Source organism: Eumetopias jubatus, unplaced genomic scaffold, assembly GCF_037043125.1.
Source record: "Eumetopias jubatus isolate StellerSeaLion01/CBP00866 unplaced genomic scaffold, mEumJub1_p1.0 scaffold_11, whole genome shotgun sequence".
NCBI classification, from domain to species: domain Eukaryota; kingdom Metazoa; phylum Chordata; class Mammalia; order Carnivora; family Otariidae; genus Eumetopias; species Eumetopias jubatus.
This window is the reverse complement of record NW_028274817.1, coordinates 74,401,177-74,425,737: the sequence shown is the minus strand read 5'-3', so window position 1 is coordinate 74,425,737 and position 24,561 is coordinate 74,401,177. Positions and strand designations below refer to the sequence as shown.

The 24,561-nt window shown below is 39.1% G+C and overlaps 1 protein-coding gene and 1 long non-coding RNA gene across 2 annotated transcripts in view; one reads left to right on the top strand and one right to left on the bottom strand.

Moving 5' to 3' along the window:
* Positions 1-20,364, bottom strand: part of VSIG4 (V-set and immunoglobulin domain containing 4) — a 54,477-nt gene extending 34,113 nt beyond the window's left edge. The window contains exons 1-3 of the mRNA XM_028126567.2: positions 20,217-20,364; positions 15,016-15,372; positions 13,966-14,247 (exon numbers count right to left, since the gene is read on the bottom strand). Coding sequence (XP_027982368.1) covers positions 13,966-14,247; positions 15,016-15,372; positions 20,217-20,271 — 694 coding nt within the window. The 5' untranslated portion in view covers positions 20,272-20,364. The remainder of the gene's footprint in view (positions 1-13,965; positions 14,248-15,015; positions 15,373-20,216) is intronic.
* Positions 1-24,561, top strand: part of LOC148163085 (uncharacterized) — a 71,131-nt gene that overhangs the window by 20,238 nt on the left and 26,332 nt on the right. The window contains exon 2 of the long non-coding RNA XR_015769461.1: positions 16,107-16,208. This is a non-coding gene — a long non-coding RNA (uncharacterized LOC148163085). The remainder of the gene's footprint in view (positions 1-16,106; positions 16,209-24,561) is intronic.

The following is a 24,561-nucleotide window of genomic DNA, read 5'->3' as shown; positions in this document are numbered from 1 at the left end:
CAGTATTGAGGTTCCTCAAGACGTTAAAAATAGAGCTACCCTAGGACCCAGCAATTGCACTAAGTATTTTCCCCAAAAATACAGATGTAGTGAAAAGAAGGGGCACATGCACCCTAATGTTCATAGCAGCAATGTCCCCAATAGCCAAACTGTGGAAGAAACTGAGATGCCCTTCAACAGATGAATGGATAAAGAAGATGTAGTTCATACCCACAATGACATATTACTCAGCCATGAGAAAGGATGAATATCTACCATTTACATTGACATGGATGGAACTGGAGGGGATTATGCCAAGTGAAATAAGTCAGGCAGAGAAAGACACATCATATGGTTTCACTCATATGTGGAATATAAGAAATAGTGCAGAGGATCATAGCGGAAGGGAGGTAAAACTGAATGGGAAGAAATCAGAAGGGGTGACAAACCATGAGAGACTCTTGACTCTGGGAAACAAATTGAGGATTCTGGAAGGGGAGGTGGGTGGGGCAATGGGGTAACTGGGCGTTGGGCCTTAAGGAGGGCAAATGATGTGATGAGCACTGGATGTTATATGCAACTGATGAATCCTTGAACACTACATCTCAAAATAATGATGTACTCTATGTTGGCTAATTGAATTTAAATTAAAAAAACACACAACGAATAGTATACTTAATGGTAAAAGACTGAATGCTTTTCGTGTAAGATCCAAAACAAGACAATTATGTCTACTATCACCATCCTTATTTACAATTGTACTGTAGGTACTTGCCAGGGAAATTATATGAGAAATAACAAACATCCATATTGAAGAAGAAGAATACAAATATTTATATTTTCAGATTACATAATCATATATAGAAAATCCTAAAGAATTCATAAAACGATGATTAGAGCTAATAAATAAGTTTAGCAAGGTTGAAGGATTTAGGAACAATATACAAATATTAGTTGTACTTCTGTACACAAGCAACAAACTGTCCAAAAATTATGTTAAGAAAACAATTCTATTATACTAGCATCAAAAATAATAAATTACTAAGAAACAAATTTAATATACTGAAAACTACAAGACACTGTTTAGTGCAGATTCAGATAACTGGAAAAACATCTCATGTTCATGGATTAAAAGATTTAATATTGTTAAGGTGGTAACACTGTCCAAATCTGCAGAATCAATTCAATCATATGAAAATCTCAATTACCTATTTGCAGAAAGGAAAAGCTGATCCTGAATGGATCAGTATAGACCCATATGTAATTGCCACAAATCCTAAATAGCCAAAACAATCTTGAAAAAGAAAAACAAAATTTGAAGACTCAACAATTTCAAAATTTACTACAAAGCTATGGAAATCAAGCAATGTGGTACTGGTATAAATATAGATACATAGATCATGTAAAACAATTGAGAGTCCAGAAATAAATCTGTATATCTCTGGTCATTGATATTTGAAAAGGCTCCCATTCAGTGGGAAAGCATAGTTCCTTCAAATAATAATGCTGGGACAACCAGACAATAAAATAATGGAAATGGGCCCCTATCTCATGCTATATACAAAAAATTAATTCAAAATGAATCAAATACCTAAACATATGAGCTAAAACTATAAAACTCTTTAAAGAAAGCATAGGAGTATATATGTATGACCTGGAGTTTGGTAATGGATTCTTAGATATGACACCAAAAGTACAAGCATAAAAAGAAAAAAAATAGATCAGTTGGACGTCATCAAAATTAAAAACTTTTGTGCATCCAAGGACACTATCAAGAAAGTGAAAGGCAACCTACTGAATGGGATAAAATATTTGCAAACAATATATATGAAAAGAATCTAGCATTCAGAATATATAACAAACTCTTACAACTCAACATTTACAAAGGTAAACAATCAAATTTTAAAATGAGCAAACTTCCAATTATAAAATAAGAATGGGTATACAATGTACAACATGGGAGATATAGTTAATAACATGCAATAATATGCAACAACTTTGTATGGTAACAGATGATAGCTAGATTTATCATGGCGATCACTTCATAATGTTTATAGATGTTGAATTACCATGTTGTACACCCAAAACTAATATTGTATGTCAACTACACTTCAATAAAAAATAATGTGCAAAGTATTTGAATAATACTTCTTCTCTGAAGAAGGCATACAAATGGCCACTAAGCACATGATAAGATACTCAACATCATTAGTCATTAGGGCCATGCAAACTGCAACCACAATGTGATACTACTTCACACCCACTTAGTTTACTATAATTTAATAAATAAAATAGAAAGTAAATTGATGAGAGTGGGGAGAAATTGCAACCCTTACACATTGCTGATAAGAATGTAAAATAATGCAGCCACTTTGGAGAAGAGTTTGGCAGTTACTCAAATAGTTAAACATAGAGTGACTGTATGACCCAGCAATTCCATTCTTAGTCATGTACCTAAGAGAATTGGAAAAAAAATTCACATGAAAAAATTTACATGATTGTTAACAGCAGCATTATTCATAATAGCTAAAAAGTAGATATAATTCAAATTCCCATCAACTGATGAATGAATGATAACATGTGTTATATCCATGCAATGGAATATTATTTGGCAATAAAAAGAATGAAATGCTGATGCATGCTACAGCATGGATGAACTTTAAAAACATTATGCTAAATAAAACAACCACATACAAGAAGTCACATATTGTATGGTTCAATTAATTTCAAACACCCACAATAGATAAATCCAGAGACAGAAAGTAGATTAGTGATTCCTAGAGGCTGCAGGAATGGGGGATGAGAATGACTGCTTAATAGACATGGGTTTTACTTTTGTTTTTATTTTTTTACTTTATTATTTTATTTTATTTTATTTTATTTTATGTTAGTCACCATACAGTACGTCATTAGTTTTTGATGTAGTGTTCCATGATTCATTGTTTTCGTATAATACCCAGTGTTCCATGCAGTATGTGCTCTCCTTAATACACATCACTGGGCTAACCCATCCCCCCACCTACCTCCCCTCTAAGAACCTCAGTTTGTTTCTCAGAGTCCATAGTGTCTCATGGTTTGTTTCCCCCTCTGATTTCTCCCCCTTCATTTTCCCTTCCTTCTCCTAATGTCCTCCATGCTATTCCTTATGTTCCACAAATAAGTGAAACCATATGATAATCGACTTTCTCTGCTTGACTTATTTCACTTAGCATAATCTCCTCCAGTCCCATCCATGTTGATATAAAAGTTGGGTATTCATCCTTTTGATGGCTGAGTAATATTGTATATATGGACCACATCTTCTTTATCCATTCATCTGTTGAAGGGCATCTTGGCTCTTTCCACAGTTGGCTATTGCAGACATTGCTGTTATGAACATTGGGGTGTATATGGCTCTTCTTTTCACTACATTTGTGTCTTTGGGTAAATACCCAGGTAAATACCAGAAGAATTTTGCAATTGCTGGGTCATAGGGTAGCTCTATTTTTAATTTTTTGAGGCATCTCCACACTGTTTTCCAAAGTGGCTGTACCAACTTGCATTCCCACCAACAGTGTAAGAGGGTTCCCCTTTCTCCACAACCGCTCCAACATTTGTTGTTTCTTGCCTTGTCAATTTTTGCCATTCTAACTGGGTTAAGGTGGTATCTAAATGTGGTTTTGATTTGAATTTCCCTGATGGCTAATGATGATGAACATTTTTCATGTGTCTGTTAGCCATTTGTATGTCTTCTTTGGAGAAGTGTCTGTTCATGTCTTCTGCCCATTTTTTGACTTGATTATTTGTGGTTAGAATGCTCTGGAATTAGATAATGGTGATGGTTGCACAACCAACCTAACCACTGAATTATATATATTAAAATGTTGAATTTTATATTATTGAAAGTATATCTCATTTAAAAAAGATGTCAATGAAAGGTTTATGTAATTTCTTTAGGCTAAGAAAGAGGAAGAACATTGCAGGCAGGGAGAACAGCATTTTATGTTACAGATGTGGAGATATAAAGATAGATAGGTAGGTTGAGGACACACTAAGGGAGCTTAGGCATTGTTTTTTGGTAGAAAAATCCATGGGGAGTAACAGAAGTTTTCTGAAGAAGAAATAAAAATTGCCCAATCTAAGTTTTGGGAAAATAATTCTGACAAGTGTGGTGAGGTTTTTGAAGGGGAGGGAGTGACATATTTTGTCCATTCACTTACAAATATTCATTAGGTGCATCCTATGTGCCAAGTACTTTTCAAGACCACCAAGAACCAGTGATGGATTTTATAACTTGTGACATAAAATAGATACTTAATAAATGTTCAATAAGTTGATGGTTTGGTGAGGATGGATGGACACAGAGAAGTCATTTAAAAGGCTATTGAAATTGTTCAGCAAAAAAGATAATGGAACTATGAGGGTATGGGAAAATAAAGACAGAGCTTAATAAGAGCTTGATTTAGTAGTTGAATTCACAGCACTTGGTGATATTGATGATTATTTGAGAGGTAAAGTGGGGGGGGGAGCCTTAGATATTGCCAAATCTTCAAACTGAGTCTTTGACACTTATGATCAAGAGATAAATTAGGGAAAAGCCAGCAAAGAGGCCTGAGAAGGATCAGTCAGATAGGTCTTAGGAAAACCAAGAGAGAATGCTGGTGTTGATAGTGTAAATTGAAAGAGCTTTGAGGAGGAAGGAATGTCAACTGTTACCTTGATGTTAAGGAAGATGGGTGTGAATGAAGGGGTCTTGGGCGTTGGTAATTTGGAGGTCAGTGATGACTCCAGTTTATAAAGTTATGTTATAGTGAATCAAGAGGGACATCTGGTGGAAACTCTTTTTCAGAAGGTTGGTAGTGGTCATAGGAGAGAGATGGAGTGGCAGATGTTATTTACAGATATGTATATTAGATTTAAACACATACATATTATAATACATGCATACATACATATTAGGCTTAGCCATAGAATAATAGGTGGGTCAGGGAATTAGATTAGCTGAAGTTAAAAACAAAGGTGGAGGGTTTGCTGTGGAGAGAAGAAAAGCACATCTTACTCTGAGGCAAGAAGGAATAGGTACAGAAATGTCAAGGCAGAGAGGGTAGTTGATAGACTTCACAACTGAAGGGGCTCTGGATGTTCTCAAAGAAGGAGGAGATTGACCTCATGTTCTGAGAGCAGGTGTGGAGGCCTAAAATAAAGTGAAAGTGTTCTGAACAGCTGCTATCAGGAATGGGACAAAAATAAGCAAGTTGGTAAGCAGCATGAAGATAATCAGTTGACATCACAGAGCATGAAACTAAACTGAGACCAAAACATCGCTGCTGTTTGTTTTTGTTTGTTTTATGAAAACTTAGCAGTCCAAGAGTGTGAAGAAGGGCAAAGCATACAGGGCCATCCCAGAACTGAGGAACAGCATAGAGGGTAAGGCAAAAGGATGACAATTGAGAGCTATGTAGGTCAGAGATGAAACAGGGAACCAGAATCATGGAACCAGGTTGAGATAACAGAAGGAAGAGAAGGCTCAGAGAGCAGGGAAGGGTACAAAGCTGAGAGTAACTTCTCTGAGCCTGTTTCCTTTTTCATCAGTAAGGGGCAATGGTAAGCACTGCCTAACAGCTTTGTTGCCTGTAAACTTAAATTTTGATAAGGAATAGACAGGTTGATTGGTTGTAAGCAAGGTCTTTCCCAGATGGGCTAAGAACCAACTCACAGAAAGGTGGGAATGTTCAACTTACGTCTTTATAAAGTATACATTCTTGAACTTTCTGGCCATGCTATATCCCCTCTGCCTGACCATATTGTCAACTTACAGAGAACTGAACCATATAATTCTCTAAGAGTGAGATTGCCCTTGTTCCCTTAACAACTAGCAGACCAGAACCTACAGCACACATATACTCATTACAGCTCAGCTTTGGGAAACAAATGCTTCCAGGCAAACACAGGAGTCTCAAAACAACATTAGCCTCCTAATCCAAATAGTGAGAGCCAGTTTGCTCATTTTCTTTATACAGCACTATATTCTGAGGATAGTAATTTTCAGGTGGCTCTGAGGATAAGTCCCTAAAAGCAGTTAGTTCCCAACATGTTTTGGGCAATGGTGACCTTGTTGGAATAAGTGTCTTCCCTTCCAAGGAAATCTCTTGGAAGGCAACAAGATTCACTTAGGTTTTTTTTTTTTTTTTAAGATTTTATTTATTTGACAGAGAGAGACACAGCGAGAGAGAAAACACAAGCTCGGAGAGTGAAAGAGGGAGAAGCAGGCTTCCTGCTGAGCAGGGAGCCCGATATGGGGCTCGAACCCAGGACCCTGGGATCGTGACCTGAGCTGAAGGCAGATGCTTAACGACTGAGCCACCCAGGCTCCCCAACAAGATTCACTTAGATGTATCACTGTTGGGCTGTTCATTAAAACCCCAGCCTGCAGTCTTCATATACATAGTTTGTAGTGCTCCCAGGATAATGCTGTAAGAAACAGCCAGACCTTGATTAACCAGAGTCAATCTTCATTGACACCTCAATAAGAACTTGCATTTGACTTTAGGAACAAGATTGGGGGTGGTATTTAAAGAAACTATGTAGATATCTGAGCTTTATTTCATGAAACAAAACCAAACACAAACAATAAAATAACAGTAAAAAATCCTCGCTGAACAAAACAAAACAGACAAAAAGAGCAACGAGATATCACCTTACACCTGTCAGAATGGCTAAAATAAAAAATACAAGATGTAATAAGTGTTGGTGAATATGTGGAGAAAAAGGTACCCTCATAGATTATTGGTGAAAATGTAAACTGGTACAGCCACTGTGGAAAACAGTATGGAGGTTTTTCAAAAAAATTAAAAATAGAAATACTATATGATCCAATAATTCTGCTATTGGGAATTTACTCATAGAAAATGAAAACATGATGGGGATCCCACACTGCCAGTGAGTGACAGCCTCGCTCGCTGGGGACGGGGCACAGACTCGCAGACCAGTAGCGACGGGGAAAGACTTTAGGGCAGCCCCCAGGGCAGAAACCCAGAGTGGTGGGGTCACACGTGTGAACTGGGAATGGCTGGAGGTTTTAGAATCACAAAGGGCAGAGACGTGCCCGATCTGGAGGCAAGACTGGGAGCACTGTGGAGGGGCGCACAACCCAGGACGCTAGAGTTTATAGCAGCACAGACAGAAACGGAGACAGTGTGGCCTGGAGAGCTCACTGAAGAACAGACTGTGAACTCTCTGCTCTGAGGCAGAGAGTTGGAAATGTTCTCTTCTGCTCTGACTCTCGGAAGAGACGTGGAAAGCCGCCAGAGAACAAAAGCCCACAAAACTGATACCCACTAAGCCCATCCCCCATCACAGGGGGGCAGGGCAACTCTGGCCAAACAGGTTTGCCTAAGTAACAGCGCGGCAGGTCCATCCCCCAGAAGACAGGCTGAGAAAACAAGAGGCCAGCAATCCTAAGGTCCCTAGAAACAGGTGCATCTTGCTTGGGTTCTGGTCAATAATTTGGACTCTATACATTCCTTCAACCACCAATCAACAGAATGACTAGGAGGAGAAACCCCCCAAATAGAAAAGACTCAGTGATTATGACTTATGGTGCAGATTTACAAATGGATGAAGATATAACCAAGTGTCAGAGATGGAATTCAGGCTAGCAATTGTGAAGACAATAGCTAGAATGGAGAAATCAATTACTGGCAACATAGAGTCTCTAAGGGCAGAAATGAAAGCTGAATTGGCAGAACTTAAAATGCTATCAATGAGATCCAATCCAATCTAGATAATCTAACAGCTAGGGTAAGTGAGGCAGAAGAATGAATAAGCGACCTGGAAGACAATATAATAGATAAAAAGGGAAAAGAGGAGGCCATGGGAAAACAACTCAGAATCCAAGAAAATAGAATCAGAGAAATAGGTGACACCATGAAGCATTCCAATGTCAGAATAATTGAAATCCTGGAGGGAGAGGAGAGAGAGAGAGGACTAGATGTATTTGAGCAAATTGTAGCTGAGAACTTCCCTAATCTGGGGAATGAAACAAACACTTGCATCCTAGAGGCAGAGAGGAACCCTCCCAAGATCAAGGAAAACAAACCAATGCCCTGGCATGTAATAGTAAAACTTGCAAATCTTAGAATCAAGGAAACCATCTTAAGGGCAGTTAGGGGGAAGAGATTCCTTACGTACAGAGGAAAGAACATCAAAATAACATCAGACCTATCCACAGAGACCTGGCAAGACATATTCAGGGTACTAAATGAGAAGAACATGGAGCCGAGAATACTTTATCCAGCAAGGCTGTCATTTAGAATGGATGGAGAGATGCCGAGCTTCCACGACTGGCAGAAACTGAAAGAATATGTGACCACTAAGCCAGCCCTGCAAGAAATATTAAGGGGTTTTTCTTAAGAGGAGAAAGACCCCAAAAGTGATATACAACAGAAATTTACAAGGACAATCTATAAAAACAACATCTTCACAGGCAACATGATGACAAATAATTCATATCTTTCAGCGATCACTCTCAACGTGAATGGCCTAAATACTCCCATAAAATGGCACAGGGTTGCAGATTGGATAAAAAGACAGGACTCATCCATATGCTGCCTACAAGAGACTCATTTTGAACCTAAGGATACATCCATACTGAAAGTTAAGGGGTGGAGAGCCATCTTCCATGCCAACGGACCTCAAAAGAAAGCTGGGGTAGCAATTCTTATATCAGACAAATTAGATTTTAAATAAAAGTCTGTAATTAGAGACACAGAAGGACCCTATATCATTCTTAAAGGGTCTATCCAACAAGAAGATCTAACAATTGTAAATATCTATGCCCCCCAACATGGGAGCAGCCATCTACATAGGCCAACTGTTCACCAAAATAGAGTCATATTGATAACAATACATTAACTGTTGGAGACCTCAATACTCCACTCTCAGCAATAGATGAATCATCTAAGCAGAAAATCAACAAAGAAACAAGAGCTTTGAATGACACGCTGGACCAGATGGACCTCATAGATATATACAGAACATTCCACCCTAAAACAACAGAATACTCATTCTTCTTGAGCACACATGAACTTTCTCCAGAATAGACCACATACTGGGTCACAAATCAGGTATTAACCGATACCAAAAGAACGAGATTGTTCCCTGCATATTCTCAGACCATAATGCTTTAAAACTGGAACTCAATCACCAGAAAAAATTTGGAAGAAATTCAAACACTTGAAAGCTAAAGACCACTCTGCTTAAGAATGTTTGGGTCAACCAGGAAATCAAAGAAGAAATTAAACAATTCAGGGAAACCAGTGAGAAAAACATATTGGTCCAAATCCTATGGGGTACTGCAAAGGTGTTCCTAAGGGGGAAAAATAAAACTATCCATGCATCATTCAAAAAAAAAAAAAAAACATAGACAAATTCCGAATTCACCAACTAACCTTACACATTAAAGAATTGGAGAAAAACAAAAAATGATGCCTAAGCCACACATTAGAAGAGAACTAATTAAAATTAGAGCAGAGATCAATTAATTAGAAACCAGAAACACAGTAGATTAGATCAACGAAACTAGAAGTTGGTTCTTTGAAAGAATTAATAAGATCGATAAACCACTGGCCAGACTTATCCAAAAGAAAAGAGAAAGGACCCAAATTAATAAAATTATGAATGAAAGGGGAGAGTTCATTACTAACACCAAGGAAATAGAAACAATTATTAGAAATTATTATCAAAAACTATATGCCAATAAACAGCTATCTGGATGAAATGGAGGCCTTCCTGGAAACCTATAAGCTGCCAAGACTGAAACAGGAGGAAATTGACAACCTGAATAGGCCAATAACCAGTAACGAGATCGAAGCAGTGACCAAAAACCTCCAAAAAACAAGAGTCCAGGGCCTGATGGATTCCCTGGGGAATTCTAACAAATATTCAAAGAAGGAATAATGCCTATTCTCCTGAAGCTGTTTCAAAAAATAGAAACAGAAAGAAAACTTCCAAACTCATTCTATAAGGCCAGCATTACTTTAATCCCCAAAGCAGGCAAAGACCCAATCAAAAAGGAGAATTTCAGACTGATATCCCTGATGAATATGGATTCCAAAATCCTCAACAAAATCCTAGCTAATAGGATCCAACAATACATTAAAAGGATCATCCACCATGACCAAGTGGGATTTATCCCTGGGATGTAAGGGTGGTTCAACTTTTGCAAATCAATCATTAATAAGAGGAGGGAGAAACATGGTCCTCTCAATTGATGCAGAAAAAGCATTTGAGAAAATACAACATTTTTTCCTGGTTAAAACTCTTCAGAGTATAGGGATAGAGGGAACATTCCTCAAGTTCATAAAATCCATCTATGAAATACCCACAGCGAATATCATCCTCAATGGGAAAAAGCTGAAAGCCTTTCCCTTCAGATCAGGAACACGTCAAGGATGCCCACTCTCGCCACTATTGTTCAACATAGTACTAGAAGTCCTAGAAACAGCAATCAGAGAACAAAAAGAAATAAAAGATACTCAAATTAGCAAAGAAGAATTCAAACTCTCTCTTTTCACAGACAACATAATTCTTTATTTGGAAAACCCAAAAAACTCCACCCCCAAATTTCTAGAACTCATACAGCAATTCAGTAATGTGGCAGGATACAAAATCAATGCAAAAGAATCAGTTGCTTTCTTATACACTAACAACACAACTGTAGAAAGAGAAATTAGAGAAATCATTCCATTTACAATAGCACCAAAAACCATAATATACCTCGGAATAAACCTAACCAAAGAGGTAAAGGATCTATACTCTAGGAACTACAAAACACTCATGAAAGAAATTGAGGAAGACACAAAAAGATGGAAAAATATTCCATGCTCATGGATCAGAAGAATAAACATCATTAAAATGTCTATGCTACCCAGAGTAATCTATACCTTCAACGCCATCCCGATCAAGATTCCAGTGACATTTTTCAAAGTGCAGGAACAAACAATCTAAAATTTGTATGGAATCAGAAAAGACCCCAAATAACCAAGGAAATGTTGAAAAAGGAAAGCAAAGCTGGGGACATCATGTTGCCCAATTTCAAGCTATATTACAAAGCTGTGATCACCAAGACAGCATGGTACTGGCACAAAAACAGACATATAGACCAATGGAACAGAATAGAGAACCCAGATATGGACCCTCAACTCTATGGTCAAATAATCTTTGACAAAGCAGGAAAAAACATGCAATGGGAAAAAGACAGTCTCTTCAATATATGGTGCTGGGAAAATTGGACAGCCACATGCAGAAGAATGAAACTCGACCATTCTCTAACACCATACACAAAGATAAACTCAAAATGGATGAACAACCTCAATGTGAGACAGGAATCCATCAAAATCCTAGAGAAGAACATAGGCAGTAACCTCTTGGACATTGCCCACAGGAACTTCTTTCAAGATACATCTCCAAAAGCTAGTGAAACAAAAGTAAAATTGAACTTTTGGGACTTCATCAAGATAAAAAGCTTCTGTACAGCAAAGGAAACAGTCAAAAAAACAAAGAGGCAACCCACAGAATGGGAGAAGATATTTGCAAATGATACTACAGATAAAGGGCTGGTATCCAAGATCTATAAAGTTCTCAAACTCAACACCCAAAAAAACAAATAATCAAGTCAAAAAATGGGAAGAAGGTATGTAAAGACACTTCTCCGAAGAAGGCATACAGATGGCTAACAGACACATGAAAAAATGTTCATCATCATTAGCCATCAGGGAAATTCAAATCAAAACCACATTGAGATACCACCTTACACCAGTTAGAATTGCAAAAATGGACAGGGAAAGAAACAACAAATGTTGGAGAGGTTGTGGAGCAAGGGGAACCCTCTTACACTGGTGGTGGGAATGCAAGTTGGTACAGCCACTTTGGAAAACAGTGTGGAGGTGCCTCAAAAAGTTAAAAATTGAGCTACCCTATGACCCAGCAATTGCACTACTGGGTATTTACCCCAATGACACAGATGTAGTGAAGAGAAGGGCCATATGCACCCCAATATTGCAATGTCTGCAATAGCCAAACTGTGGAAAGAGCCGAGATTCCCTTCAACAGGTAAATGGATCAAGAAGATGTGGTCCATATATTCAATGGAATATTACTCAGCCATCAGGAAGGGTGGATACACTACTTTTACATCAACATGGATGGGACTGGAGGAGATTATGCTAAGTGAAATAAGTCAAGCAGAAAAAGTCAATTATCATATGGTTTCACTTATTTGTGGAACATAAGGAATAGCACGGAGGACATTAGGAGAAGGAAGGGAAAAATGAAGGGGGGAAAATCGGAGGGAGAGATGAACTATGAGGGACTATGGACTCTGAGCAACAAACAGGGTTTTAGAGGGGAGGGAGGAGGGGGGATACGTTAGCCTGGTGATGGGTATTAAGGAGGGCACGTATTACATGGAGCACTGGGTGTTATATGAAAACAGTGGATGGTGGATCACTCCATCAAAAACTAATGATGTATTGTATGGTGACTAACACAACTTAATAAAATTTAAAAAAAATGAAAACACTAATTTAAAAAGATATATGCATCCCTATGTTTATTGCAGCATTGTTTACAGTAGTCAAGATGTGGAAGCAACCTAAGTGTCCATCAATAGACAAATGGATAAGAATATGTGATTATATATATATATATATATATATATATATATATATATATACACACACACACATACACATATACACACACACACAATGGAGTATTACACAGCCATACAGGAGTAAAAAATCACACACACATATACACACACACACAATGGAGTATTACACAGCCATACAGGAGTAAAAAATCATGCCATTTGAGAAAACATGGATAGACCTAGAGGGCATTATGTTAAGTGATATATGTCAGACTAAGAAAGACAAATATTGTGACACCTGGGTGGCTCAGTTGGTTGAGTGTCTGACTTCGGCTCAGATCATGGTCTTGGGGTCCTGGGATCAAGCCCCAGGTCAGACTCCCCATTTAGCAGGGAATCTGTTTGTCCCTCTGCCTCTGTCCCCGCCCCTCCCCTGCTTGTGCTTTCTTGTTCTTTCTCTCAAATAAGTAAATAAATAAATAAATAAATAAATAAATAAATAAAGTCAAATACCATGTGATTCCACTCCTATGTGGGACCTAAGTAAATGAATAAACAAAAAGTAGAATCAGACCTATAAATTCAAAGAACAAACTGATGGGGAGGAGAGTGGGGATATGGGCAAAATGTGTATGGAGATGTGGGAGATATAGGTTTCTAGTTAGGGAATAAAAGGGGATAAAAGGCACAGTAAAAAAAGAGTATAGTCAATGATATTATAATAGTGATATAATGGTAGCTACACTTGTGGTGAACATAGCATAATGTATAAACTTGTCAAATCACTATGTGGTGTACCTGAAACTAATGTAACATTGTGTGTCAACTATACTCAAAAAATAACAAAAAAGATTCCAAATGGTGTCCAGGAGCTAATAAAGATTCAATCATAGAAGCAATCAGACATAATGGAAAGAGTATGTGATCTGTGTGCAAGTTCCAACTTGAACTTCCTAACTGTTAACCCCTGGGCAAAAAAAAACTTCCCTTTCTGATTTTCAGTTTCTTCTTCTGTAAAATGAGGGTAATGATAGCTATCTCATGAGTTAAATGTGGGTTTCAATTACAGACTGTGTGTTGAGTTCTTGTGAATTGTATCTGGCAAATATGATTTGCTTAGTGAATGTCACTTTCCCCTTTACCATCTTTATCTTCTTAACCTATAACATGACAGGTATTGTCTCCAGCCTTATTACAATCAGTCTGGAATTTTTCTTTGTGATATTACAACCCAGGACACCCCCTCTCTCCACACACACAAACTCTCTTCTCTGGAATAAAGGCACTACTTTACTGAGTTATCTCCAGTACAAGGTGGTCCATTGCTAGGATCACCAAGAGAAAGGGTTGCTTACCTTTGACCACAAACTTCACAATGTTGCTTTGCTGCTCAGAGCCTACCCGGCCCTTGGCAGTACAGAAATAGGAGCCTGAGTCAGCCACCGTGGCAGGCTTGAAGAGTAAGGTACTCAAGACTGCTACTTTGATGGGTTCTTGATTGTTGGTCTGTTCCTTGTACCAAACATAACTGATGGGAGGAGAACCCCAAGCCTGGCATTGAAGGCTAATCCTCATTCCCTGGGGTACTGTGAAGCCATAGCCACTGCCAGTTGTCACCGTGGGCTTGGAAACAGAGACTGCAAAGGGAAGACAAGAGAGGAGGCTCTGGGAAGTTACAAGAATATGTGAAGACAAGGCTGAGTCATCCTTGCTGGGTATAGTGATAATTATATATCTGCAAAGGGAACTAAAAGGGGCTCCTGACTTGGGAGGGGTAAGAAATAGGATAATGTAAATAAAAATAGCTTCCTTTGGAAGATTAGGTACTGTTTTGTGTTATCTAAAGTTTTGGATTATCTGGATTTACAAATCAACTGATTTTAAAATATATATATATATATATAGAGAGAGAGATTATTTTAGGCTTTAGTAGATAGAGATTTTGGATTATCTGCAGTTTTGGATTACCAGGGCCAGGTTTTCACAAAATTGTCAAGTCAGCAAAATGTATCTTGGCTAACCCCCATATCTCTTTCCCCAGATCTTCTCTGTCAGTATCTATTTACTCTCCAATACCCTGATAAGATGGATATACTTATTTTTATGAGTTTTAAGACCCATAGCCCAAGGAGGGCAACCACGGTGTGGATGCTAGAATTTCTGGGATGCTTGAAGGGTAGAGATTTGAAGGCCAGGAACCCTTCCCAACATTTCTTAAATTATACTGTAAGAGTGATGACCTTGAGGATCCTCTGCCTGTCCACTTCCCCTGATTAACACATATGACTGAAGAAAGCCTGTGTACAAGTAAATAAAATTCTCTGGATTTCTAAAGCTTTTCTAGTATTATAGTCCTCTATTTGTTCTTTGTCACTCAGTGCTTTCCTATCATCACAGTCACTCACGTTTCTGGACACGGAGCTCAATGATCTTATCTCTCACCACTTGGTTGCCATTAGGGGTCTGCCAAGTGACTTCACATGTGTAGTGGCTCCTGTCATCCATCTCCAGGGTATTCAGTTGGAGGGACACATCTCCTGGAACCTCATGGTTCACTTGCAGACGGCCCCGGTACTTTGCTTGCTGGATATGGTCTCCAGAGGAATCATGTAGGAAGATGGTGACTGGGTCCAAGCCACGTTGTACCAGCCACTTTACCAAGACTTGAGTGTAGCCTTGCAGAGGACCATAGGTGCAGGGTATATTCACATCTCCTTTCCAAGGCCCTGTCACACTCTCAGGTGCTTCCAGGATGGGATGGCCTGAAAAGGAGGAAGAAAGTGGACATAGATAGCACACCCACTTGGGAGCTAGGATGGCAGTGGCAGACCTCAAGAGACTTCTGAGAAACACCTCTCAAATTTCCTTCCATCATACTTTTGGATTCCATGTGCCCTTTTGTTCTCTGCCAGCCTTCCCATCAATCAGAACCAGTCCTCAGAAGGAAAACTCTTAATACTGTTTGGCTCTTGTCTGTTTCAAGTTCCTTTCCTGTCACTGCCTTGCTGTGAGATGACCCTGGATAAGTCACTTTCCACCATGAGGACCCATTTTCTTCATCTATATGTAGAGAGTTTGAATGGAATGATCTCTAGGGATTCTTTAAATTCTGAAGTTCTGTAAGTCTATGAAAAAGATCTTCTTTCAGTATTTTCCAAAAGAAATGTAGGAGCAAATGCTGAACAGTTGTGTTTAGGCTATTTTATTATGTAATTATATACCTGGAGAAATGTGGGGGCTGCAGGGCTAGGAAAGAAAGGGCCATATTCCCCACTTATTCCTTATTGCTCCCTCAGAAAGTCTCAGTATTTGGGTCCCTGACCCTAAGCCCTTCTCTGGAAGGGAGGAAGGACACAGGGCAATTCTGAGGGTGGAAACTTGTGTGAAATGTACTCCTGTTTAACAAAATCATTAGTTATTAAGTTTGAAATCTGCACTTTGTAAACCTGAACTTTTTTTTCTGATTTATCTTTATTTCCCTTTTGGTTTCTCTTAGATTTCACCAAAGGTACATTGGAAAATTCCATCTTGAGGAGGAATGGAGAGGAAAATGTCTGGAAAGGAAAAGGGTCTGAATAAAATCCTAAAGCTGTCTGTGGTAAGAATGGTAGTAGGACCAAAAAGAGATTGTTCCTTGGTGTGCTGGGGAGGGAAACATGGTGGAGAGGAATTGGGAGTGTTGAGAGAGGCATCACTTCCTATTAGAAATTTTCATTCGGGGTGCCTGGGTGGCTCAGTCAGTTAAGTGTCTGCCTTCATCTCAGGTCATGATCCTGGGGTCCTGGGTTTGAGCCCTGTGTCGGGTTCCCTGCTCAGCAAGGAGCGTGCTTCTCCCTTTCCCTCTGCCCCTCTCCCTTCTCATGCTCTCTCTTTCTTTCTGAAATAAAAAAAAAATCTTAAAAAAAAGAAATTTTCATTCATAAGTTCATATTTTGAGGATTTTGTGTTTTATTTAACTCCAGCCAGGAGTGAGGGATTCTATGTAGACAATTTATTTATGTCTGTCCTAGAAGAAGGAGGTTCAAAATGTGAGATATCACTGAATAAAAGCCTGTTATGTAGCCCAGGATTCTCAGGCTTCAATCAAACAGATGGTAGGGAGGGAGTATGCCTTCTAGCTCCCAGAATTTATTGCCAAGTACCAAGTACCAGGGCTTCTATCAGTGGGGAGACTAAAGTCAGGCCTCTAGCCTGTGCCCTCACTAGGGATTCTTAGAACATCAGAACATCACTAGCACATTTGGCCTTGACTAGAAAAGAATAAATAAACATGAGCCTGTGTTGCTAAATCCGCCACATAGTCTCTGGAGAGTTTCAGATCAGGCAGGGAGCAGAACTCAGACCCATGAATGGGAGTGCAATAGGGGCAGATTTTGGTTTGCCCTAACAATGAACTTTATAATTAATTAGAGCTGTTTATTGATGAACTAAGCAGTCTGGGAGAAGTTCTGAACTTTGTTTAAGTCTTGGACAGCATTACTCCTTAAGATCCCCTCCAATCCTAGATGATTCAATGCTAATAGGCTATAATGGAAATGGAAGTTAAATAATTACATTTTCTAGCTGGTGGTGAACTTTCACCAGATGGTGATGAGTGTCACTGTACTATTGCTAGTTCAGGCCTCCATATGCATGCAGATGCAGCTTATCATCATCATGAACATGCATGTGTCACTTACAAGCACACACATACCAGCCTTAAGCCCCATGAAAACCATCTGAACCTTTCAGTTTAATGTGCTCTTTCCCATTAATCTTCTTCCAGCTCTCACAAATCTCCTGCCCCTCCTCTGAAAAGCATTCTCATATACTTTTCCTAACAACAAACAACATTCTGCTGTGAGGACATCTGGAACAGCTGAAAATGCCTTTGTCTATGTGTATGTATGTCTTCCCTCTGGCCTTGGGGGAACTGCAAAGCTTGGTTTGCATTACCCTCTCTGGGAACTTCCTGGGGATTCTCACATAGCCCACTCTGGTCTGTCAATTATGTGAATAGCCAGTCTCAATTTCTCAATCTTGAAAGTCACTTCTAAAATTATGTCAGGCTTGATTCCTCCATTCCAGAATAGGGGCATGGGACAGAGTTAGTAACCAGACTTCAAAGAATTACATGTTTTTGCCCCCTTTACTTCCCCCCTTCCTTCTTCTTTCCTTCCTTCAGCATATCCTTCCATCTAATTTCTATTCTTCTTCCTTCTTGTTTTCTCCTCTTTCTCCTCCTGCTTCATTAGTATCACAAAGAGACAGTTTATGGTAGGCACGAGGCATCACACACATAAAAAAGACATTGTATATTCTGTACTCTGATTTCCAAAGTGAAGGTAACCTCAATAGAATTGACTTATACCTTCCAACTATCCTTGTGGTTCTCAGAGAGCCTAGGGAAACACTGAATAGAAGCACCTAGTGAGATCAGGAGAATAGTGAAGGAGCACATGGTGTAGTAAAAAGAATTAACACCAATCCAAGTCCAAGGTCTGTCTTAACACATGACCCATGTCACCATGCCTTTATGTGACCCTGAGTAAATTGCTAAACCTGTCTGAGCTTTAGGCCATTACCAATAAAATGGAGGTAATAATATACCTTCCATGGAGGGTTATTTTGAAGATCAAATGAGCTTATAGGTGTGAAAGCACCTAGAATAATGGCTGGCATTCAGTAGGTGCTGGATAGATTAGCTTAGATGATAAATGTTAATAAAATATTTGTAATGTTTATAAAATAAAAATGTTTAGGATTTATTTTATTATGATTATTTCAACATGTGCTTTGACATAGCAGCTGATTCTGGCCCCTAGAAGCTTTTTAGAAGTGAAGCTACAGTCCTACAGAGCTGTCCAGCTGGCGGGGCCATTTGAGGCCAGCCAAGTTGATCTCCTCACTGTACAAATAGGCTGGAGACACTGAGATCCAGGGAGAGGGAATGTGTCATTGGCCATTCAGTATGTCCTGAGCTTCAGGTCTATAGTGTTAAACACTCCACACAAAAGGAAGACCTGTTTCCAGGTCTAGGGGAACTCACAGGCTGAGGATGGAACAATATACATGAGAGTACTCATATGTACACATACACGATTTAGCTTTGACATGTACAGCATGTTATCCTGAGCTCCAGTCCTGCCTCTGTAAATATCAGCTCAAACCAACAGATTTGGAGAAGATAGAAAGGGACACTCTATAACATATTAGAGAATGAAAATATTGTATTTGTAAAACAAACAAACAAACAAACTCTATTATTTAGTAGTATTAACTCTGCCACTAATGCTCTGTGGCCTGGAGAACATTCTTTTCCCTCTCAGGTGACTTATTTAGTATCCCTTTTAGCTTTGAGGCTCTAGAATTTGATTGGTCACAGAGCCCCAGGACAGAGTAGCATAATTTGAGTAAGCTATGAAAAGCTGAGTTCTTTATGACCACATAAGGGACACCAAGCTAACATATATCTGGCATCTCCCTCTAAAGATATGGAACACGTATATATGCAGCAAGAATCCCTTTGCTGTATCTTGGGTCTCACTTAGTTATTACTTAGGCTTAGTTACCTAAAAGTCTATCTCAATTCTCAGGGACATAAAAGAGGATGGAAGAATACTCAAGGAAATAATGCTTCTATGGGACAGTAAGACCTCTTTTCGGATACGTATTCAGCATTAATTTCCCACACGTAGCCTGGACAAACTGGGCCATGTTCACAGGAAACTGAGTTACCCCAGGAGATGGTAAGAAACAAGTGACACATAGAACATATCTACTCCCTCGATGCTGTGACAGCCCTTTAGAGTTCTGAGGGCAGACATCATGTCCTCTTGATTCATCTCTTCTCCAAGTTAAACAAACCCTAACTCCTTCACCTGGTTTAGCTCCTTCACCTGGTTTAGGGCTTGTTTAACTTGGAGAAGAGATGAATCAAGAGGACATGATGTCTGCCCTCAGAACTCTAAAGGGCTGTCACAGCATCAAGGGAGTAGATATGTTCTATGTGTCTCTAAGAAAAAGAGCTAGGGCCTTAGGATGGAAGCCACAAGGAAGTGTATTTAGTTCAACACAAGGAAGAACATCTTAACATTTGTAGCTACCCCTGGATAGACTAGATACTCTGGAAATGTCATCAACTCTCAGTCACTGGAAGTTATGTGAACAGATATTTTGAGCACTGTTCATAACAGCAAAGGTTTAGGTTACTTTTAAGGTCCCATCTAGCTTTTAGACAGCATTCCTTCTTTGAAGGTTATATATATTAACAGGGATCAAGACCTGGAGACAGAGGGGTTAATGTATAATGGTAGAATTTCAAGTGAAATAAGATGGAGGAGGAATTTGAATGGCATTGGACCCTCAATGTCTCTGAGATATGACAAGTACTAGAAAATCATGTGGATGTTTTTCAAGAGAGGATCTTTTTTAATTTCCATCCAAACTTACCTCCTGGCTTCTTCAGCAGGCTTCAACTACCCAAAGCTTAGAGAGTCTGCAGCACAGTCTGAGAACATTCACCTATTCAGCAGGAATAGGCTTTCCCCAGTAGCCATTCAATCCCAAACCCCCAGCCTTTTGCTGGTGCCAGCGGTGGAAACCAGGCCCCCATTTGCTGCCTTACCATAGGTGACCACTGTTAGGTGGCCTAGGAGCAGGAGGCCCAGTAAGAGCCCCATTGTAGCCAGAACCACTTCTGTCCTTTCTTCTCGCCTCCTGTTGTCAAAGAGGCTTGAACTTCTGATGGCTGCCAGCGTCTGTGCTTGCTCACTTCCCTTCCTTCTCTATATCTCTCACTTGGATTCCCAGCCCCATCTCACATTCTCCTTCCTTCCCTATTTCAGCACAAGTCACGTGAGTACCCCCTCCCTCCCCTGCCTGGGATTGGACATTCAGTGTGAGTGAAGAAATCCCCCCCGCCCCACGGTGTTGACTTGACTTTCCATGGAGCCAGTAGGGTTCTCTGGTCTTTGATATCCCAAGCTGTGTTTATTTTAGGCTTCTTCCACAAGACTCAGAGGTAGGAGGGTGACCTTTGGGATGAGTTGTCTCACTCCAGTATGGTGGTATTTTCCTTTCTGGTGGGCCTAGGGAGAAGAGATCAACATTGCTGACCTGTGCAATATTCAGCAGTCATACTGTTAACTCCTGCCTGATACACTTTTGCAAATGAACAGAGTGATGGGAGTGGGTGTCTGGGCTTCAGAGTATAAGAGATTAAGTGTATGAAAGAGCTATCTACAAATCAAAGCTTAAATAATTGGCAAGCCCATGGATGAAGTTGTTATGGGGATATATATTCCCATATCTCATATCTTTGAATCACTTTCTCCAATAGCTCCACCTCTTTGGTGGAGAGTGTTCCCATTAGTGCTCATTTGGGGTCTATTATTTTTTTTCTTAAAGGGAAAATTAAGTTTAACATCCAGTGTACTTGTCTATTGACCAGGTAATGGTATGTCTATTAGGTTAACTTTTCAATGACTTTTAATTGGTACATATCTGTGATCAGCAAGAGAGAGGCATTAGGCTTACTAAGAAGCTTAATTGCATCACTTCACAAGCCCCAGAGTGACCGTAAGTTCACCAGCAGTCTACCCCTAGGTTTGGCACTGCTCACAGTCTACTAAACATTGAAAATATAAACACCTCCAGAAGGAGAAATACATCCAACAAATTCATACCAAACTGTAAGTAAAGTCTAAGCTTGGCTTCTTTTTTTAATTGGACGGATAAGAGAGGCCTTGGTCAGGGGAGGGGTGAGCTGTGTAGAAAGGGGTAGTGAGACCCAAGGACAGACAGTATCTCCTCCACATGCTTGCCAAGGGGTAGTTATATACAAATGATTTGGGACTAGAAAAAGGTTAAGCAAAGACTACAGCATCTCAGGCCCTGACATTGTTACATGGAATTCTGTCAAGCACCTCTGCTTCCCAGATTCAAGCCCTCTTGTCTGGCTGTCCTTGATTTTTGGTTATTTCATTCAGTCCACCTCATTTGAATTTCTAGTCATTGTTTTCCATTGGGTTCTTCACACAAAGAACCCTGAACTTTGGAGAGCCCCCCCTTTTTGGTATTTTACAACTAAACCCCTAACAGACACAGACACAGACACACACAGACACACACACACATGCACACCTCCCCTTTATGGTCTTTCCTAATGAAAAGCTGAAAACCCATACCTCATTGGACTAGTGTCAATTTCTGTCTGACCTGGTGACTGTATTTTTGAACTGCCTCTGGCCTCTTGTTAAGACTTTCTAGATGTGAAGATAAGTGTCCCAGAAAACATGCACAACATTTCTTTGGGGCAGAATTCCAATCCTGCTGTGGGATCAGTAGCACTGAGAAGAACATTGAAGAGGAAGTCAGGAAACAGAGAAGGGCCTAGCTCTGCATCTACTTCATTCTGAGAATTTGAGCAAGTTAAATCTGAACTTCAGCTTCCCCAATTGTAACATGAGCACTGTTAGATTTGATGTTTACATCATTTAAGATTTTTAAAAATCAAACTACACTATACATACAATAACTATAAAAATGATAGTCACTATCTCTTGATCTTTTACTCTTCCATGCACTGCACTAAGCACTTTTCATGGATTAATTCATTTGGTACTTACAATCTTTCATGGTGAGTATTGTACTCTTTCTTTTTTTGCAGTTTTTATTTTAATTCCAATTAGTTAACATATAGTGTTAATTAGTTTCAGGTACATAATAAGGTTATTCAACATTTCCATACAAACCTGGTGCTCATCACAGCAAGTACATTCCTTAATCTTCATCACATATTTAACCCTGACCCACCCAACTCCCTTCTAGTAACCATCAGTTTGTTCTTTATAATTAAGAGTCTGCTTTTGACTTCTATCTCTCACTTTGCTCACTTATTTTGTTTCTTAAATTCTTCCCTTTGCTCACTTATTTTGTTTCTTAAATTCCACATACAAGCAAATCATATTATATTTGTCTTTCTTTGACTGATTTATTTCATTTAGCATTATACTCTCTAGCTCCAGCCATGTTGTTGCAAATGGCAAGATTTCATTCTTTTTTATGGCTGAATATGGTTAAATATGTAATATTTATATATTATATATTTATATATAATCCTCTTAATCATTCTTCAATCAGTGAACACTTAGGCTGCTTCTATATCTTGGCTATTGTAAATAATGCTGCTATAAACATAGGGGTGCCTGTATCCCTTCAAATTAGTGTTTTAATATTCTTTGGGTAAATACCTAGTAGTGCAATTACTGGATCATAAGGTTGTTCTATTCCTAACTTTTTAAATATTATCACTTTTTTTAAGTTGTTGTTTTAATTCCAGTTAGCTAACTTACAATGTTACATTAGTTTCAGGTGTACACTATACTAATTCAACAGTTCTATACATCACCCTGTGATCATCATGACAAGTGGACTCCTTAATCCCCATCACTTACTTAATGCATCCTCTCACTCACCTCTCATCTGGTAAATCAATTTGCTCTCTATAGTTAAGAGTCTGTTTCTTGGTTTGCCGATCTTTCTTTTCTTCCCTTATGTTCATCTGTTTTGTTTCTTAAATTCCACATATGAGAGAAATCATATGGTATTATCTTTCTCTGACTGACTTATTTCACTGAGCATAATAGTCTCTAGCTGCATCCACATCACTGTAACTGGCAAGATTTCATTATTTTTTATGGCTGAATAGTATTCCACTGTATGTAAATACCACATCTTCTTTTACCTATTAATCAGTTGATGGACACAGGCTGATTCCATATCTTGGTTATTGTAAATGATACTCTAGAAAAATAAGAGTGCATGTATCTGTTTGAATTAGTGTTTTGGTATTATTTGGCTAAATACCTAGTAGTGCAATAGTTGGATCATAGGGTAGTTCCGTTTTTAACTTTTTGAGGGAACTCCATACTGTTTTCTAGAATGGCTGCACCAGTTTGCACTCCCACCAAAAATGCAAGAGGATTGCAATGCAATCCTACTTCCTCCACATCCTCACCAACAGCTGTTGTTGATTTTAGCCATTCTCAAAGGTGTGAGGTGGTAGCTTATTGTAGTTTTGATTTGAATTTCCCTGATGATGAGTGCTTTTGAGCATCTTTTCATGTGTCTGATAGTCATCTGTACATATTTGAAAAAATGTCTATTCAGGTCTTCTGCCCATTTTTTTATAGGATTGTTTTTTGGGAGTTTAATTTTTTTAGAGGGTGTTGAGCTTTAAAGTTTTATATATATTTAAAATGTTATGTTAGTCACCATATCGTACATCATTAGTTTTTGATGTAGTGTTCCATGATTCATTGTTTGTGTATAACACCCAGTGCTCCATGCAATATTTGCCCTCCTTAATACCCATCACTGGGCTAACCCATCCCCCCACTCCCCTCCCCTCTAAAACCCTCAGTTTGTTACTCGGAGTACACAGTCTCTCATGGTTCATCTCCCACTCCGATTTCCCCCCCTTCATTTTTCCCTTCCTTCTCCTAATGTCCTCCATGCTATTCCTTATGTTCCACAAATAAGTGAAACCATATGATAATTGACTTTCTCTGCTTGACTTATTTCACTTAGCATAATCTCCTCCAGTCCCATCCATGTTGATGTAAAAGTTGGGTATTCATCCTTTCTGATGGCTGAGTAATATTCCATCGTATATATGGACCACATCTTCTTTATCCATTCATCTGTTGAAGGGCATCTTGGCTCTTTCCACAGTTTGGCTATTGTGGACATTGCTGCTATGAACATTGGGGTGCATATGGTCCTTCTTTTCACTACATCTGTGTCTTTGGGGTAAATACCCAGCAGTGCAATTGCTGAGTCATAGGATAGCTCTATTTTTAATTTTTTGAGGCACCTCCACACTGTTTTCCAAAGTGGCTGTACCAACTTGCATTCCCACCAACAGTGTAAGAGGGTTCCCCTTTCTCCACAATGTCTCCAACATTTGT